This window comes from Hakea prostrata, chromosome 4 (genome assembly GCF_041222555.1).
Source record: "Hakea prostrata isolate BN-2017 chromosome 4, UWA_Hpros_2, whole genome shotgun sequence".
Lineage (NCBI taxonomy): Eukaryota > Viridiplantae > Streptophyta > Magnoliopsida > Proteales > Proteaceae > Hakea > Hakea prostrata.
The window spans coordinates 20,251,544-20,269,299 of NC_142603.1; the positions used below are offsets into that span (position 1 = coordinate 20,251,544).

The 17,756-nt window shown below is 38.8% G+C and overlaps 1 protein-coding gene across 1 annotated transcript; it reads left to right on the plus strand.

The window, feature by feature from the left end:
- The first annotated feature begins 13,073 nt into the window (after positions 1 to 13,073).
- On the plus strand, positions 13,074 to 16,596 carry LOC149018397 (protein CLAVATA3 INSENSITIVE RECEPTOR KINASE 2-like). The gene is made up of 11 exons (XM_089152678.1): positions 13,074 to 13,530; positions 13,620 to 13,752; positions 13,845 to 13,916; positions 14,016 to 14,159; positions 14,283 to 14,354; positions 14,464 to 14,526; positions 14,619 to 14,719; positions 14,814 to 14,948; positions 15,049 to 15,393; positions 15,509 to 15,888; positions 15,978 to 16,596. The coding sequence occupies exons 1-11, from the start codon at positions 13,407 to 13,409 to the stop codon at positions 16,389 to 16,391; spliced, it is 1,983 nt and encodes a 660-aa protein (XP_089008804.1). The 5' UTR covers positions 13,074 to 13,406; the 3' UTR covers positions 16,392 to 16,596.
- The last annotated feature ends 1,160 nt before the right edge of the window (positions 16,597 to 17,756 follow it).

Genomic DNA, 17,756 nt, shown 5'->3' on the forward strand with positions numbered 1-17,756 from the left:
AGGACCAAAGAGAGAAGAGCAAACAAAGAAGGATTATCAACTCTCCAACAGAAGATCATGAAGGTTCAAAAGCTCAGCAAAAAAAATCACCAATCATGACCATACTGGGGAGTATGGATTTTACTTTTGTGATGAAATCAAAGGCTCATGCAAGGTTCGTTCACTTTGTGGAATCCCAGTGAGTCCCAAATCGGATAAAAAAAGATGAAAGAAATAGTTTTCACAGAGGAGGAGACGACTGGGATCTAGGAACCACATGACGATGCGATTGTGGTAATAGTTGAGGTCGCAAATCGTGATGTTCATAGAGTCCTAATTGACACAGGATCCTCAATCGATATCATGTCATATATATGAAGCTTTTCTAAAAGTGAAGCTTGATTCCACGAAATTGAAACCATGTGGGACCAGGCTATTTGGTTTCTTTAGAAAGTCAACTCCTATTGAAGGAACAAATGAATTAACAACCGGAGTCATCCAAAAATGGTGACAACCATGACCAAAGTTTTGTTGATCAGGAACTTAGCAACGTACAATATGATCCTGGGAAGACCAACTTTAAATGCAATAGGAGCAATCATCTCAACAAGACATCTGAAGATTAAATTTTCAACTGAGCTAGGAGTCGGAGAATGCAAATCAGATAAAAAATTCTCCAGGCAATGCTATATAACATTTCTAAAAGACTCAAAGGCTCAAGGTAAAGCCCTTGCTCTAACCATTAAAATTATAGATAATAGAGATGAAGATAAAATCTAGAGAGGAGAACTAGTAGAAAAACTAGAGAAGATTTTCTTCAAAGAAGATCATTCCGAGAAAGGGATGATGATAGGAGCAGAACAAACCGAAGAATAAGAGGCTATTGACAGCTTTTCTGCCACAGAATTCTAATGTGTTCGCCTAGTTAGCATAGGACATGTCAAGCTTAAGTAGAGAAGTTGCGGAGCACAGTCTTTGGATTGACAGTACAGTAAAACTGTAAAGTAGAAAAGAAGAAAATTTTCAGCAGAAAAGCATAAAGTGATAAAAGTGGAAGTTAAGAAGCTCAAAAAATCGAATTTCATAGAACAAATTGAATGTAAAAAATGGCTGGCAAATGTGGTAATGGTGAAAAAACACAATGCCAAATGGAGGATGTGCATAGACTATACTGACCTGAATAAGGCATGCCCGAAGGATGCTATCCATTACCACAGATTCATCAGCTAATAGGTGCAACTTCTGGTCAGCAGATGGTGAGCTTCTTGGATGCGTACTCCGGCTATAATCAAACACTCATGAAAAAGGAGGATCAACCTCATTCGGCATTTATGACTAATTGGGAAAGCTACTGTTATAAGGTAATGCCTTTTGGTTTGAAAAATGCTGAAGCAACATATCAAGGGCTATAAATAAATTGTTTGCTGATCAGATCGGTCAAAATATGGAAGTATATGTGGATGATCTTCTCGTCAAAAGCAAGTTTAAGGCTGATCATGTGGCAAATCTAAGAGAATGTTTAGATGTTTTAAGAAAAAAGGGGCGAGACTGAATCTCGAAAAAATGTGCATTCGATGTCCTATCATGAAAATTTATGGCCTATCTGGTCATACAACGAGGAATTGAGGCAAAACCTGAGAAAGTCAAAGCTATACTAAATATGGAACCACCAAACAATGTAAAGGGAATTCAAAGTTTGACAGGAAAGGTGGCAGCCTTAAGCAAATTCATATCTAGATTAGGTGTGCACCCTTCTTCAAGGCATTAAAGAACTTAAATGCGCAAAATGAATTCAGATGGACGGAGGAGTGCCAGGCCTCATTCGAAGAATTGAAGAGACGATTGACTAGTCCACCAGTCTTATCTCAACCAATTCCAGGAGAGACTTTACAAATCTATTTATCTTCTTCCACGGCAGCAATGAGTGCAGTATTGATCATAAAAGAAGGTACACATAAGAATCTAATATATTTTGTGAGTCATACATTACTTGATGTTGAGTCTAGATACCCCAAAGTCAAAAAACAAGGTTTAGCTCTAGTAATAGCAGCAAGAAAGTTGACACCATATTTTTAGGCTTATTCTATAATTGTCTTGACCAATTGGCCATTAAATAAAATTCTTCATAAAACTGATCTAGCTAGAAGATTAGTGTCTTAGGTAGTTGATTAATAGAACATGATATAGACTATTAACCCAGGACAGCAATTAAAGCGCAAGTTCTGGCTGATTTCATCGCTGAGAGTGTATTGTCACCCATGGATCGAGGAAATCCCAATGAATTTTCTAGTAGATGGATTCTTCATGTTGGTGGCTCGAGTCACTCTTAGGGATCAGGAGCAGGATTAATTCTTCAAAGCCCCGTACGTTTTATTGTCCAAAGTGCACTCTATTCGAATTCCATGCTTCTAACAATGAAGCGGAATATGAAGCCTTGATTGTAGGACTTCGTCTGGCCAAGTCATTGTGTACAAAATATTGAAGTCAAAAGTGACTTTGAATTGGAGGTCAGCCAAGTTATAGGAGCTTATGAAGCAAAAAATGATCGTATGATTAGTTATTTGAAGAAGGTACTTGAATGTAAGGCGTGGTTCACACAGTTTCAAATACTGAAGATACCAACTAAGCAAAATACAATGGCATATTCTCTGGCTAGACTGGCTTCAGTAAAGTTTGCATCTTAAGCCACATACAATGTACATTGAAGAGTTGAGTTTGCTAGCTTACTGGGAACCAGAGATAATGAAAATTGATAATGAACCATCCTGGATGGATCCAATAATGGTATATCTCAAATATGACATCCTACCTGGAGAAAAAGAAAAAGCTCGGACCTTGAAAAGAAGACCAGGAAATTTGTTCTAAAAAATGGATTACTCTACAAAAGAACAATTATGGGTCCACCTTTGAAGTGTTTCGGACCATCAAACGCCCAATATGCATTGACGGAGGTCCACGAAGGAATCCATGGGAGTCATATAGGAGGAAGAGCTCTAGCTTATAAAATTCTAAGACAAGGGTTTTATTGGCCACGAATGCAACATGATGCAATGGAGACGTAAAACAATGTCATCAGTGTCAGATTCACACTCCAATCCAAAGATAGCCTGTTAACCAGTTAACTTCCATTCTCAGCACAATTCCATTTTCTATGTGGCGAATGGATATCCTTGGACCACTCCCAGTAGCTTTAGGAGGAGGGAAATTTGTTGTGGCAGTAATTGATTATTTTACCAAGTAAGTAGAAGCAAAGGCTTTAGCAATCATTACAAGTTTATAATTAATCAGATGGAAAAATTCTTTCGGAATAAGGTGATATTTTGGTTTGACTGAGGTTCTACTCATAGATCATGGCAAACAACTTGATGATGAAAGATTCAAGGAGTTCTGTGCACGTTATCACATAGAGTACAAAAACTTTTTTGTCGCTTATCCATAGTACAATGGAAAGATTGAAATAACAAACAGAACTCTCCTTAATGGGATTAAAAGACGATTGGATGAAGGAATGTTTAGTGGGTGGAAGAATTGCCATATGTACTTTGGGCATATAAGACTACCACTCGAAATCCGGTAGGAGAGACCCCATTTAAACTAACATACAGGTTTGAAGCCTTGGCCCCAGCAGAGGTAGTAGTAGGATCAGAGAGATCAGAAGAATTTGATCAATGATGAATGAGGAGGGTCTAAAGTTAAATCTGGAATTTATTGATAAGGTAAGAGAAAATGCATTTTTTTTCAAAATATAGAGTACCAATGAAGAACGGCAGCCTACTATAATGCAAAGATTAGGCCCAGATCTTTTAGAGTTGGAGATTTTGTCTTGAGGGAAAATCAACTTCAAATCCAAAGAATTGGGGAAAGTTATCACCAAACTGGGAAGGTCTATATGTGGTGGTCAAAATCGTCAATTCAAACTCTTATTGGATCAGGGACCTACACGAAAATCGACCGAGGTGACCTTGGAACATTATTCATCTACAAAAAAATTATCAATAATGTACGTAGAAGTTTTTTGGGAGTTTATGATGCTTTTGTACTCAAAGTCCTAACCATACATAATGAAATTCAAAACAAGGTTCTTCATCAGCCATTCTCTTAATAAAGGCTTCTAGTCAACCATTGTTTTCAAAGGCTCCTCGTCAGCCACAAAGGCTCTTAGTCAGCCATTTTTTCAAAGGCTCCTCATTAGCCACAAAGGCTCTTAGTCAGCGATTTTTTTCCAAAGGCTCCTCGTCAGCCACAAAAGCTCTTAATCAGCCATTTTTTCTAAAGGCAGCCACAAAGGCTCTTAATCAACCATTTTTTCTAAAGGCTCCTCGTTAGCCACAAAGGCTTTTAGTCAACCAATTTTCCTAAAGGCTCCTTTCTAGCCATGAAAGCTTTTGATCGGCCATTTTTAACAAATGCAGTACGCTATTAAGACTTTTAACAAGTCATTTAGACTTTTCATAAGTCATAAAGGCTTCTAATCAACCATTTTTTTTTTCAATATTTCTGGTCAACTATCTTATAAGAATTGCTAACAAGCACCCTAATCATCTTATCAAGAAGAAAAACGATGCACTAGAAAAGAAGATATTCTGTGTTGATGATTATACAACTTCAAAGGGGGGGGTATGATATACATATTTGAATAACCGATGAACAGATGTGTTGTACTCTCATCTCAACAAAATCAAAATCAAAAGTGGAAGTGATAGTAGGTGATCTTAGTAGAATCATAATAACAATAGGTCAGATTGTCAAGAGAGAAAAAAAAAATCTCAATCTCAGGGCTAGGTATCATCTTCTTTCTCTTCAGCAACATCTTCTTCAAGGGACTCATAACTACCGGAACTAGAACTCCATCTTCTGAACTCTCATCCTTAGACTTATCATCAATTTTTTCCTTACCCCTTCCTTCAACTTCTTCTTCTTCAGATTCTTCCTCTCCAGAACTATCTTCACTTCCAATTTCCTCTGAGAAACTATCATCTTCCGGATGATGAATCCCTTGAATATTGAAGGAGGTCCTTGTAGAAAGGAACCAAGGAGCAACCTTATAAAGTTGAGATCAAGCTGAATTCTAAGTGTTTCGCCCCATACTTCATTGCAACAGGTCTTGAGCAAGTACCTACAAATTCCCATAACAACAGGATTCTCTTTGGCCTCGATGGCCTCAACAACAACTTTGACATAATTTTCATAATCATTCTGCAATTTTCTTTTCTCTTCTTCAAATTGGCTTTTCTCTTCTCCTAAATTGTTTTATCCAAAGTGACGTACAGGTTATTTCTTTCAATTTCCAATTCAGCCTTTTTTTGAGTGAGAGAGTCTAGCACTTCTCGCATTTGCTTGTTTTCTCTATCCAGACTGAAATTCTCACTCTCAACTTCGCTGAGCTTGTTGAAAAGTTCATTCCTTTCAGCCTCGAAGCCTCTAGACCATGTTATGGCCTGACTCAACTTCGTCCATATCACAAGTGGCAAGTCTGGATCTTTCCAAAGCATCGACTTTCAATGCCTCCAATTGATTCATTTCCTCCTTTTGTCTTTGGAGGGAAGATTTCAAACCAGAGCTTTCTTCCTACAATTCATGACAATAGTCAGAACACAAATTAAGGTCATCCTGTAAACCATCAATCTTTGTGTTTAATCCTTCATTTTTGTTGCCTCCAATCTTCTTTGTGAGATACCTAAGCTAATTTTGAGATCTTGTACCTCATTGATTAGCTCAAAGTTCCTTTTAACGAGCTCTTGATTTTCAATGTTGAGAGTTCTTTCCCTTTCCAACACTTCTAAAAAGGCATTAAAAACATCACCCAAACATCATCAGAGAAGGAATAAGCAAATAAGAAGGCTTGATCAGGAACCAATCAAAAAATTGGTCATGTAATTAGAAAAGAAAAGGAAAGAACATAGTATCTTATCCCCATGTGTGAGAATAAAGTCCAAAGTCAGTTATAGTAGCAGTTTCCTTTTATCATGAGGGATCTAACCATTAGTGCCCCACTCACGAGCAACTTCCCAGTTCCAGTTGGCAGCATGATTTTCTTTCAAGTTCCACATAGGTCAACAATGCTATGACTGTCTTCAATTTGAACAGGATCAATTGCATGTTCAGGAACAACATCAACAATCTCTTGACCGTGAGGGATTAAAGCAACATCATTGGAGGCAACCTAATGGTTAGCCACTTCAGCTACAAAGTTTTCTTGATTTTCAACCTCAATCTGAGGCTGAACCTGAACGGCAAACAAAACATTAGCATGGGAGCTCAAGAGAGCAATAGGTATTTCTCTTTGGTCTTCATCATCATCAAAGAGTTGATCAACTATCTGCTCAATAATTTCATTGCAGCATGAGCAGCAATCTCTTCAGCCACTTGTCTGATTTGATACCAGACCAATTTGAGGACCTCACCTCTTTACTCTTGATCTGGGTTTCTCTCTGGAGAAGTACGAGGTTCTCCAATAACTTCGTTGAAAATTGGCAAATCAAACACATTAGTATTCTCAAGAAATTCTAAAGAACGAACAACTGGGAAACTCTCTTTGCTAAGAGAAGGATGAATTGGGAAGGATAGAGTAGAGACTTTAGGTCCAGAGGGCTGGACAAGAGTAGCTGCCCCCCTATATTCCTCTCACCCCCAAGATTCCCCTTCGGAGCAGGAGATGTGGTCCGCATCTTTTTACTTTTCTTTGGGATGGCTAATTCTTGATCTGAAGATGGCCCCATGGAATGGAGCCTTTGTCTCAAAGTCCACATTCTCTTGGACTTCAATGTTCTCATCAATCCTAACACTAGTAATCTCAAGCTCATCATCATCTCCTTCAACATCTGAACTTTTTCCTTTTTTGTTCACATCACTCTCTTCATCAACACTTTTCTTTGCTTTTTTCAGTTTCTTCTCATCAAACTTCTTCTTACTCTTTGTTTTCTTTCCTTTCTCTCTAATATCATCATGCTCCTCATAAGAGCCATGACCGCCCTCATCAGACTTCCTATCCCCTTCACTTAGACCTTTTTCCTGTGAAATTTGGCCAAGATTACTTGAAGGTTTCTTTCTTTTACTTTTCTTCTTAGATGCAGCTTCAGCTTCCTTCTCAACATGAACATCCCATTGGATGTCAACAATACTGGGGGCTTTCCAAGTCCCAACTCTTGAATAAATGTGGAAGTCAACCCAAAGGACTCATGAGGAATGACAAAAAAGAAAAAAGAGAGAAAAGAGAGATGCAAAAAATAAAGAAAACGTACATGGAAGAAGGTTGTAGCGAGCCAACCCATCATCTATTTTGAACTCATTGACATCAATTTGCTCATCGAAAGGAAACAAATCCCATGTTTCTTGATCATAATCATCTAGATGAGGTCTCTAATTAAAGGGAGGCCAAAGATTCAGTCGAATGAAAGTCCCATCGAGAACGGCAGTTGGGAAATGAAGGCATTAAAGAAATACTTCTCACCAACCTTTGTTGTCGTGGGGAATGGACATATAAAAAAAGATGCAATGCCTGTCAAGTTCAGTACTTATACTAGTTCCTCTGGATAAATGCAAGAAGTCACACTCACTGGAAACTTTCAAGGTGTAGTGATTCTGAAAAAGATTAACAGATGGATTACGTCTCATTCGTTGGACAAATGCCCAAAAGTAATTAATAAGTCTCCAACTGTTTGGAGTCAGTTGGCAAGGGCGGATTTAATAGTAATCAAGGACTTAAGGGAATCCTAAAGCCGGCCTTTAGGGACTTAATGTAAATGGCAATCATGTCAGGCTCGGTAAGAAAAGCGCGATTAGAAGGTCCAGGTGCCCAAGCTTTGTATTCAAAGGGAAAACGATAATCTCGAAGGTAAGAAGTTAGTTTTCGCCTTCATGATCTTTGTAGGGTACCATTTGGGGCCAATAGTTTTGGGGTTCTTTTTCTCTTTGGTAGTATCAACTGGCTTGTAAAGATTGATGACCTCGTCATGAGCATGAACAAGGTCCCAATCAAGACTGGGGGCTCTGTTGGGTCTGGGAGTGGAAGGAGTAGCAGGAGTCTTTTCCGAAATGGGATATGAAGAAGCTTCAACTCTAGGAACAGAGCTGGGGTTAGCAGGATTATTGGTCGGGTCCATGAAGGTTAAAGAAAAAAGAAGGAAGGAATGAAAAGATAAAGATTAAAAAGGTTTGTAGAGCTTTTACACAGTAACACGGATTGGAGACAAAATTTGAGTTTAAAAAAAAGCAAAACTGAGATGAGGATGGAGAAGAAAAAACGTAACTGAGAAGAAGTAAATATAGGAGATAGAACAATGCGAATGGGAACTCTTCGAAGTGGAGGGAAAATATATGATGCTTCAAATCAACGAATGTAACCAATCTGAATCAACGTCTGAGAAAGAAAACCTGAATTTTTCGCTCTGAAGGGAAACAACTAAACACATGGAAAGGATAGATTAGCCAAGCAAAAGGTTCCAGAACGGTACAGTGGAAGATCAATCACATTGAATAAAGTGAGGCTTAGCATTTATCAAGGGAATGCCAAAGGTTGACATGAAGGTTTCATTAGACGCTTGAAATGACTATGGGGGCTGAACGTTACTTTTGAAATGATTACAAGAATTAAGCATCTTCCCAAGATAAGGAGATTTAGTTTTAGATAAATTCGAATCGAAACTTGATTCGTAAATAATAAAATTAAATCAAAAGCCTTAGTGAATTCAAATCTGGCCACGTGTGTAATGAATTTAAAAAATGATATTTGAGTCAAACGAATAGCTCCAAAAGGGAAGAATAGCCATAATGAATCCAGTGTTCATTGATGAACTCTCCTGGTCACAGAGGAATTCAATGTCATGTGATGAACTTTGTTGATCAAAAGATGAACTCAGACCTTCTGATGAACTCTGCTGACTGAAAAATGAGCTCAGGATTCCAAATGAATTATTTTAGTTAAAGGATGAACTCAGTGTCTGAATAAATTCTCATGGCCGGAGATGAACTCAAACATTGACAAATTCTCATGGCTAAGCACAAGAAAAGAATAAACCTGAGCAGGTTGGATGAAAGTGATCACATTGATCAAAGGCAAAGTCTAAGCCTCCTAACCATAATCTCAACCAAGGTCTACCTTGGTTGAGACTCTAGTTAGCAAAACTTAAACTTGGGGGCTCATGTTATGGATAAACCATCCATCACTGATTTGCGTTAGACCAACCGATGGTCCAAACATGATATGAGGTCAAACCACAAGCCATGTGAGAGTCCAATCATAGCCATTGATTTCGAAGAACTCAACCGACGGTCCAAATAAGACCTGGTCAGTAAGGAAAGGCTATAAATGGGGATCATACATAGACAAAAGGTAGCACACTTTCATTCACTCAAATCCTGAACTTCCCACTTTCATACATTCAAAGACCTAGAGCTCACTCGAGCTCCATAACAACTACTCTTGGTCCTTATTGACTTGGCCTTCGAAGACAGAACATCGATCCAACTGATCGGCTCCATTTCTAACTACTTTTCTAGTGATCCTGCAGGTGAGAGGAGCTTGCATCAGATCGAACTAGATCTGAATCATTTGGTGTGAATCATGGTCTGCAACCTCAACAAATTCAACACCAACAGATATATTATTAATATTAATTGATAATAGACTATGTATAACTCAGCTAGTGTTTTGCTGCCGGCCCCAAGCTCGGGTTAAGGAGGAAGGTTAGTGCGTCAGGTCAACAGTCGGCATCGAAAAAAATCTAGCTAAACCCTTTTCATGGATAATAGACTATGTATCCCATGGCTTGATCTGACCGCGGTACCTTGTGTCGACGATTTATCGCCAACACGGGGCGATTTTTTGCCGTGTCGCTAGGGGGCGACACAAAACCCTCCAGTCACACGATTTTTTATAAAAATCGTAAAAATATCGCGATATATAGCCAAAAGGTCGATATATCGCGATAAATTCTCAAAATATCGAAAATTTTAAAATTCAGAATTTAAAAAAAAAGTTTGCATTAATTACTCCCTCAGTCTTTCTCTCATTTAAAAATGTTAAAAACTTAAAATATCTATGCGATAGCCGATAACTTCGAGGAAGCTGATGGTCTCTTTCTCTCTCTGCAGAACAGGATGCCGACGGAAACCATGGCGGACCGTGGACGATGACCTAAAAAACCCATTAAATGTTGTGGTCTCTCTCATCCTTGCGATCTCACTCTGATCTCTCTCTCTCTCTATGTCTCTCCCACTGCAAATCTCTCTCTAGTCTCTACACCGTCGTGACTCTCTCCCGCTCTCTTTCATCTCTCTCGGTCTCTCCCACAGTCCCACTACAGATCTCTCTCTAGTCTCTAGACTCTCTACACCACTTGGTCTCTCCCACTGCAAATCTCCCTCTACCATCTTCTCTCTCTTTCTGCAAAAATCTCAACCGAACCCCTGTTAACCCTTTTAAAGCTTAGTTATTTCAATTCTCAAATCGAAACCCATATTTTAAGTTTAAGTGTTTAACCCCTCAAAAATCGTCCGACATGTCGACTAAAGTCACCATGTCGGTGGTGTCGCCGGCCACCGACACGGCAACACCAACCGACATGTTGGACCTTGGATCTGACCAAGGTTCCCAAGTATAGCTGGGTTCGCATTGCATTATGTGTGTGCCCTCCTTAACCTCAAAAGATATGCTTCCTATATATAAACTAAACCTTTAAGCTCCTTACTTTTTAATGTGATATTAAAATTCTCATGACCAAAAAAGAAAAAGAAAGGAGTAAATAAATCAAATAATATTTTTGTATACATGTAAGCTCTAAAATTTCCAGCAACCATAGGTTGTCTGGTCTAACATCCTTCCCACATTAAAGAAGCCCTTCCCCGTCGTATCTTCTAAAATTGGACCAACCAGAAGTGGGCATGGCCACTTTACCTATCATGGTGTGTACGACCTTGTGAGATTTCTTAACACTTGGTTCAAAGAAAGAGCTACCATAATCTTTGTGCGTGGTCTTTATACATGTTTGTTCTATGATTAACATTCAAAACATTTCTATTAAAATCCTCAAATGATATTCTTTTACTTATAATATTTTGACTTGTTGACCCAATCTAACGTTTTTTTATTCTAATAAGTAATTGTGGAGAGTGGGTTCTTAGCAATGCCAATATGACCTTTATGCTTTTTATTAAATTCTAATTCTATATTCAGTATATACCATTAAATAAAATAAAATAAAATAAATGAAACAAGACTTTTTTTTTTTTGTAAACATGGTGAACTTCAATATGGTCACTTGAGTGCATTAGCCTTCTAATGTCCAAAACAATCTTTATGAACTTCCATGAGCTTTCTGAAAGGAGATATCAGCATCACTGTTTTCGTCAAGTCCAATTCGAACACAACAAACCAGAAGCCCTTCTCAAGAGCAAGTTTTCAGTCCTTCATTGTAGAGTCACTTAGATACTTGGATTGTGCACTTGAATTTTAAAAACATTTGTACTAACAAAGGGAAGCCCCACAAAAGATGTTGGTGTTTCTTTTCCAAAGTTCATCAACCTCCATCATAGGGAACCCTAAATATCAATAGAGTGGCATCACTTCAAATGTCCATTTCTTCTATAGTTATATAGTTTATTATCCAATGAGCTAAACCATAATAATAGTTGGCTTTAGAAGTCTCTCTTATGTGGGCTCAAATCCTTGAAGCACACATGCCCATATGAAACACATCACTACCTTGTAATAATAATGTTAGAGCAATTCTGTTATGGTTAACAGTTTATAGATTGGAATCTATCTTTCTTTGAGATGAAAAGCCAACCAGAAGAAGCATCAACATATGAAGGTGTCACAAGGTGATGATTAAGGAAACCATCCATTGAATTTGAATTAGGAAAGATACAAAAAAAAATTCCCCTTTTACCTGTTTGTCTCATACTTCATTATCTGTTGTTTGGGCAGTTTTCAGTGTTAGAACATAAAGATGAGAAGCGCATGGTTTTGGTGGGCTCTGTTTTTTAATGTGTTTGGCCTAGTTCATGATGACTTATCATAACTTTTACAAATAATTTTTATAATGTGAATATATAAAGGGTGGGTCTTGGGTAATAGTTGGTAGACCATAATTGTAGCCTAAATAACATCGAAATAGTTTTTCAGCAAAAATTGTTGGAATAAGACTCGATAAGATAACTATTCTCTCAACTTTACTTATATGAAAACCTTCAACATTGGGTTATGATGTATAAACTTTGCAAGTCTGTTGGCTCCAATGGTCTTTTCTTTTATGGAATAAGGTTCCAATTGTTTTGAAAAAATGAAGGACATGAACCCACCAGTTCCACAAGTGCTTGCAGAAGCAAAGAGATAGGAAAAGAGAACTAATTGAACCTAGTTATTCAGATTCTGTACTCTCTTTTATTGTTATAATTATTTTTTGTGTGGTAAATATTCAGATTCTGTACTCTTTTCCAGTTGTTTAGTTTCATTTATAAGCTGTCTCTTTGTTGACAATGCATACCAAAAGCATGGCTTTTATGCATGTATTTGTATTTATTTAATATATATATAAAAGAATGGTCGGGAGCATTTTCTTTTCATTACAGTAAAGAGGCATTAATATTATTCACCCAAAAAGAAAATACCATAGTTTATACTTTCATTTCAGTAAAGGAGCATTTTCTTTCATTTCAACAAAGAAGCAATAATAGCATTATAGATGCTATACTAACAGGAATACCCATTGGGAATTTCAACTTTGTTAGGTTACAGAACATTCTGGCCATGAAGCTTCTGTTTCTTGGTTCTGATTGCTCTTGAATATCATTAGCTCATCACCATTAACAGATAATATACTTACCAATTCTGTTTTGAGCAATGTAAAATCAGAAGAGGGCAAGTGAGTAATTCTAAAAAATGCACTTGAAATGATTAAAGGGTTTTTTAATCCTATACAATTGAACAGTTCCTTTTTCTTTATACAGAATTTTATAATTTCTTAATGTTATTTCATCTTTTTCTTTTTCAATGCTCCTTTACTCAGTGTTTGCTTTAATGAAAAATAAAATATACAAGAAAGTATTAATTGGGTCCTTTTTCAGTTTTTCCTTTTTTCTCCATTGCTCTCTACTCTCCCTCTGTTGCAGTGAAATGAAGGGTAAGGAGAAGGCTAAGGGGCATGTCTGTTCAGTTAGTACTGTTCTCACTTCAGTCCCTCTCAATTTCTGCGCTTACCTGACAACTCGTATCACTGATCCTGATTCTCTCTCTCTTCTCTCTCTCTCTCTCTCTCTCTCAGTATCTCAGAGATACACGCATTTTCTATTGTTTTACCCTCTCTGAGCCTCCCAGACGTTTCTTTCCAGCCTTAGTCAAGTCTGAAGAGAAAGAGAGCTGAGGCACTTGAAGTCTTGAACACAAGAGATAATAAGACAAGATCAGAGGCAGAGAGGGTGGAGAGAGCATGATTTTTGTGAACAACAGCAGGTCCTCTGCAACAACAGCTATGGTGTTCAAGCTCCTCTTTCTCCTCTTCTCTCTGTTCTCTGTGCCTTTCTCTTTGTGTTTTGAACCTCGCAACAAGGAAGGTAATCCTCTTTGCCTCTTGCTTCTTTTTCACTTATACTGATACCCACTTCTCTGTTGTGTCTAATAATATTGATTTGATTTTGTTTAGTTGAAGCTCTGATCAGTATCAAAAGGGCTTTGGTGGATCCTCATGGAGTTCTGAACAACTGGGATGAAGACTCTGTTGATCCTTGTAGCTGGGCTATGATCACTTGTTCACCAGAAAATCTCGTTATTGGACTGTAAGTTCTCTTCCTCTCTCCACCACCACACCCTTCTTGTTTCTTGTGTATGTTTATCAGGGATGAAACATTTATCTTCTTGGGTGTTGCAGGGGAGCTCCAAGCCAAAGCCTGTCAGGATTTTTGTCTGGAACGATTGGCAACTTAACGAATCTACGGCAAGTGTAAGATATGAAACGAGCTTTGCTTATCTAACTTAGCCATTTGAGCTTTGTGTATTTTCTTCATTCATGATTAGTCCATTTAAGATGGGAAACTTCCAGGTTACTGCAAAATAACAACATATCAGGAGAAATTCCAGCAGAACTAGGATATCTTCCCAAGCTTCAGACATTGGATCTCTCCAATAACCGGTTCTCTGGCATCATTCCCGAGTCTCTGGGTGAGCTGAAGAGCCTAGAGTACATGTAAGCCATTATAATCATTTTTTTTATATAATTTCTGATTTTTCTGGTTTCATTTTCTTCGTTTGGGCTTGTTTCTATCCTCACTTGTACCTTTCTCTGTTGTTCTGTAATGGAAATCTGTAGGAGGCTGAACAATAACAGCCTGTATGGAGCCTTCCCTGTGTCATTATCGAAAATTCCTCAGCTTGCTTTCTTGTGAGTTCAATGTCTTGGAAACCAAAATAGATTGCAGACTTCTGAGAACAATCGCTTGTTTCTCTGCTAATTCATTTATGGGTCTGCTTTACCTTCTCTTATTTGTCAGGGATTTGTCTTTCAACAATCTCAGTGGACCTTTGCCCACCAAATTTCCCGCTAGAACATTCAAGTAAGATTTCTCGACTTCCCTTCTTTCAAATCCATTGTTGATTCTCCCAATTGCTCTGATGATATCCCCCTTTGGCTTTTTTTTACTTGCAGTGTTGTGGGAAACCCTCTTATATGTGAAGGCCATTCTGACGAAGGTTACTGTGGAACACCCATGCCTATTCCACTCACCTTCTCTTTGGATTCATCGCAGAGTACCTCTCTACCCTTTTTTTTTTTTTTTTCCCCTTCTTTCTCTCTCTCGCTGTGTGTTACCCTGAAAAGCTTTGCTTCTGAATCCATTTTCAGGAAAATCCAAGGATAGGAAAGTAGCCGTTGCAATTGGTGCTAGCCTTGGCTCGGCCTTAATCATCCTACTTACACTGGTCCTCCTCCGCTGGTGGAAGCAGAATCATCAGAACCGATCCGTACTGAACATAAACGGTCAGTTAATCGAAAACCCATGAAAATTTTCGTCTAAAAATCTTCGCAATTGATTTTCAATTCTGAAATCTCATATGGGGTGATCTGGGTTTTGTTACAGACAAGCAAGAAGAGGGACTAATAAACTTAGGCAACCTGAGACAATTCACACTGAGAGAGATTCAAGTAGCAACAGAAAACTTCAGCTCCAAGAACATATTAGGTAAAGGAGGGTTCGGAAACGTATACAAAGGAAGATTAACTGATGGAACAATGGTTGCAGTGAAGAGGTTGAAAGACATAAGTGGAACCTCCGGTGAATCACAGTTCAAAACTGAAGTAGAGATGATTAGTCTCGCAGTTCATCGTAATCTTCTGAGATTGCTTGGTTACTGTGCTACCTCCAATGAAAGGCTCCTCGTTTATCCTTTCATGTCTAACGGCAGTGTCGCTTCCAGGCTTAAAGGTGAGTTACCATGACAAACCTCCATTGGTGAACTGAGTTCTGAGTCGAATCGGTGAGTCAACCCGGTATCGTTTTAAAATTTGATTGATTAACTGGTTTGGAAACGCAATTCCAGGGAAGCCAACGTTGGATTGGAACACAAGGAAGAGAATTGCATTGGGTGCAGCAAGAGGTCTTCTGTATCTACATGAACAATGCGATCCAAAAATCATTCACAGAGATGTTAAAGCTGCAAACATTCTTCTTGACGATTTCTGTGAAGCCGTGGTTGGTGATTTTGGCCTTGCAAAGCTGCTTGATCACGCAGATTCACATGTCACCACCGCCGTCCGCGGCACTGTTGGACATATCGCACCGGAATATCTATCGACGGGGCAGTCGTCGGAGAAGACTGATGTGTTCGGTTTTGGCATTCTCTTGCTGGAACTCATCACCGGCATGAGAGCTCTGCAATTTGGTAAAGCTGTTAACCAGAAAGGAGTAATGCTTGATTGGGTAAGCCCATTTCGGCCCAGGCCCAGCCCTTTTATTTTTGTTCGACTGTTTTACGAATTTCATTCAAATTTAAAATTCCACGTGTACAGGTTAAGAAGATACAGCAAGAGAGGAAGGTGGAGGTGTTGGTGGACAAAGACTTGGGCCCAAATTATGACAGGATTGAGGTGGGAGAGATGATACAGGTGGCACTGTTGTGTACTCAGTTTCTGCCGGCCCATAGGCCCAAAATGTCTGAGGTAGTACGAATGTTGGAAGGTGATGGGCTTGCTGAGAAGTGGGAAGCGGCACAGAAAGCCCAGGCCCATAAGAAGACAGAGATTTCAAGTGCAACTCCATTACGGCCCATTAGGTGCATGTCGCAGATAAGACAACAACATCATCATGATGTTGAAGAAGATGATGATGATGATATTCATGCGAGGATGCTTTGGGTAAAGATGGATGATGATGATGATCGGTCTTTGGATACCCATGCCATGGAGCTCTCTGGCCCAAGATGATAGAGAAATCAGAAATAGTTTGCTTTTCAACCGTTTTAATATTCTTCGAAATAGTAAAAAGAAAAGAAAAAAGAAAAAAGAAAAAAGAATTTGCTTTTTAATTTTAGGTGATATGTTGATGAGCTGTAAATACTAAATAGTAGAAAAAGGGCTGGTGTGGCATGTGCGCAATACGCACAGGGGTGTTGTATAGCTACAGAGCATTTATCTCTTAAAATGTGTGAGTTTTTGACGGTTTGACTGATTTGTTCATGTCATGTGTGAGCTGTCAAACTATCACTTTTTTCACGGCTTTATTCTCTTTTGCGGTCCTTCCGTTGGGACGAAAACTGAAAAAGGGCGCTAACGTTGCACGCTAACTGCTGTTCTGACAGTTTTAACCCCCTCTCTTTTTTGAACTTTTTGAAATTTGACAGTTAAAATGACAATACTAACCTTTCTGCTATGAGGTGATTGATTTGATGCAGTGGAATTGCATTGGAAAACACGAAAGGTGGCTCGGTTGATACAATCATACAACTAACGCGAACACTGTAATGATTGTTCTTCTACAGTTTCGTGAAAGCCGAGGCGTTTGGCTCACCAAAATCGATTCCGGCCAACTAGATTGCCGTTTAAATAGTGTTCCCGAATTGACCCTGTGATTCTTGGGAATTCAGCTCTGTAAGTATTTCGTCGACAAATTACTGTGTCACCGATTCACGAAGGTGCATGCGCTGAGGCGCTGAGCTAGTCTGTAAAACCAGTCTGAATTTGAACCGGTCTCTATCTTGGTTTGGTCTGGATTAAGAACCATCCTGCTGAAACTGAAATATATTGGTTCATTTAAATCGTTGATCATTGTTTGATCGGTTTACAGATTTTCTTCTTCATCAAAATTTTCCCTTTAACTAAGAAATTAGTTGAAAAGAACACCCAACACTTAATGGAAATTTATCAGGTCCATTTCCGAGTCAGAAATGGACCTGATATTGGTCCAACACTTAATAGTTGGATTTGCCTAGATACTTTTCTGGGAAGGGGTTGAGATGCTCTCCTCGTAACCTACCCTTCCATTTATTGTCTTACACTCACATGACTAGGATCCACAAATCCGGACCATCACCCTCGTCGGGGAGTACAGAGTGCTCCCCGACGGTTTTACCACCACAAAATCGGTGGGTCCCATAGCTGAAAAATATTAAAAAATAAAAAAAAAAAAAAAACTCTCATCACCCATCTTTGGGCCCCCTTGTGCTCCCCAACAGGGTCGCAGATCCGGACTCAGGATCCACATGGTCATTGTTCGGGCAAATGTTGGAGTGTGGGTCGCACACTCGTGTGTGGTGAATGAGTGGAAGGACTGGCTAGGTGGAAAGGATCTTC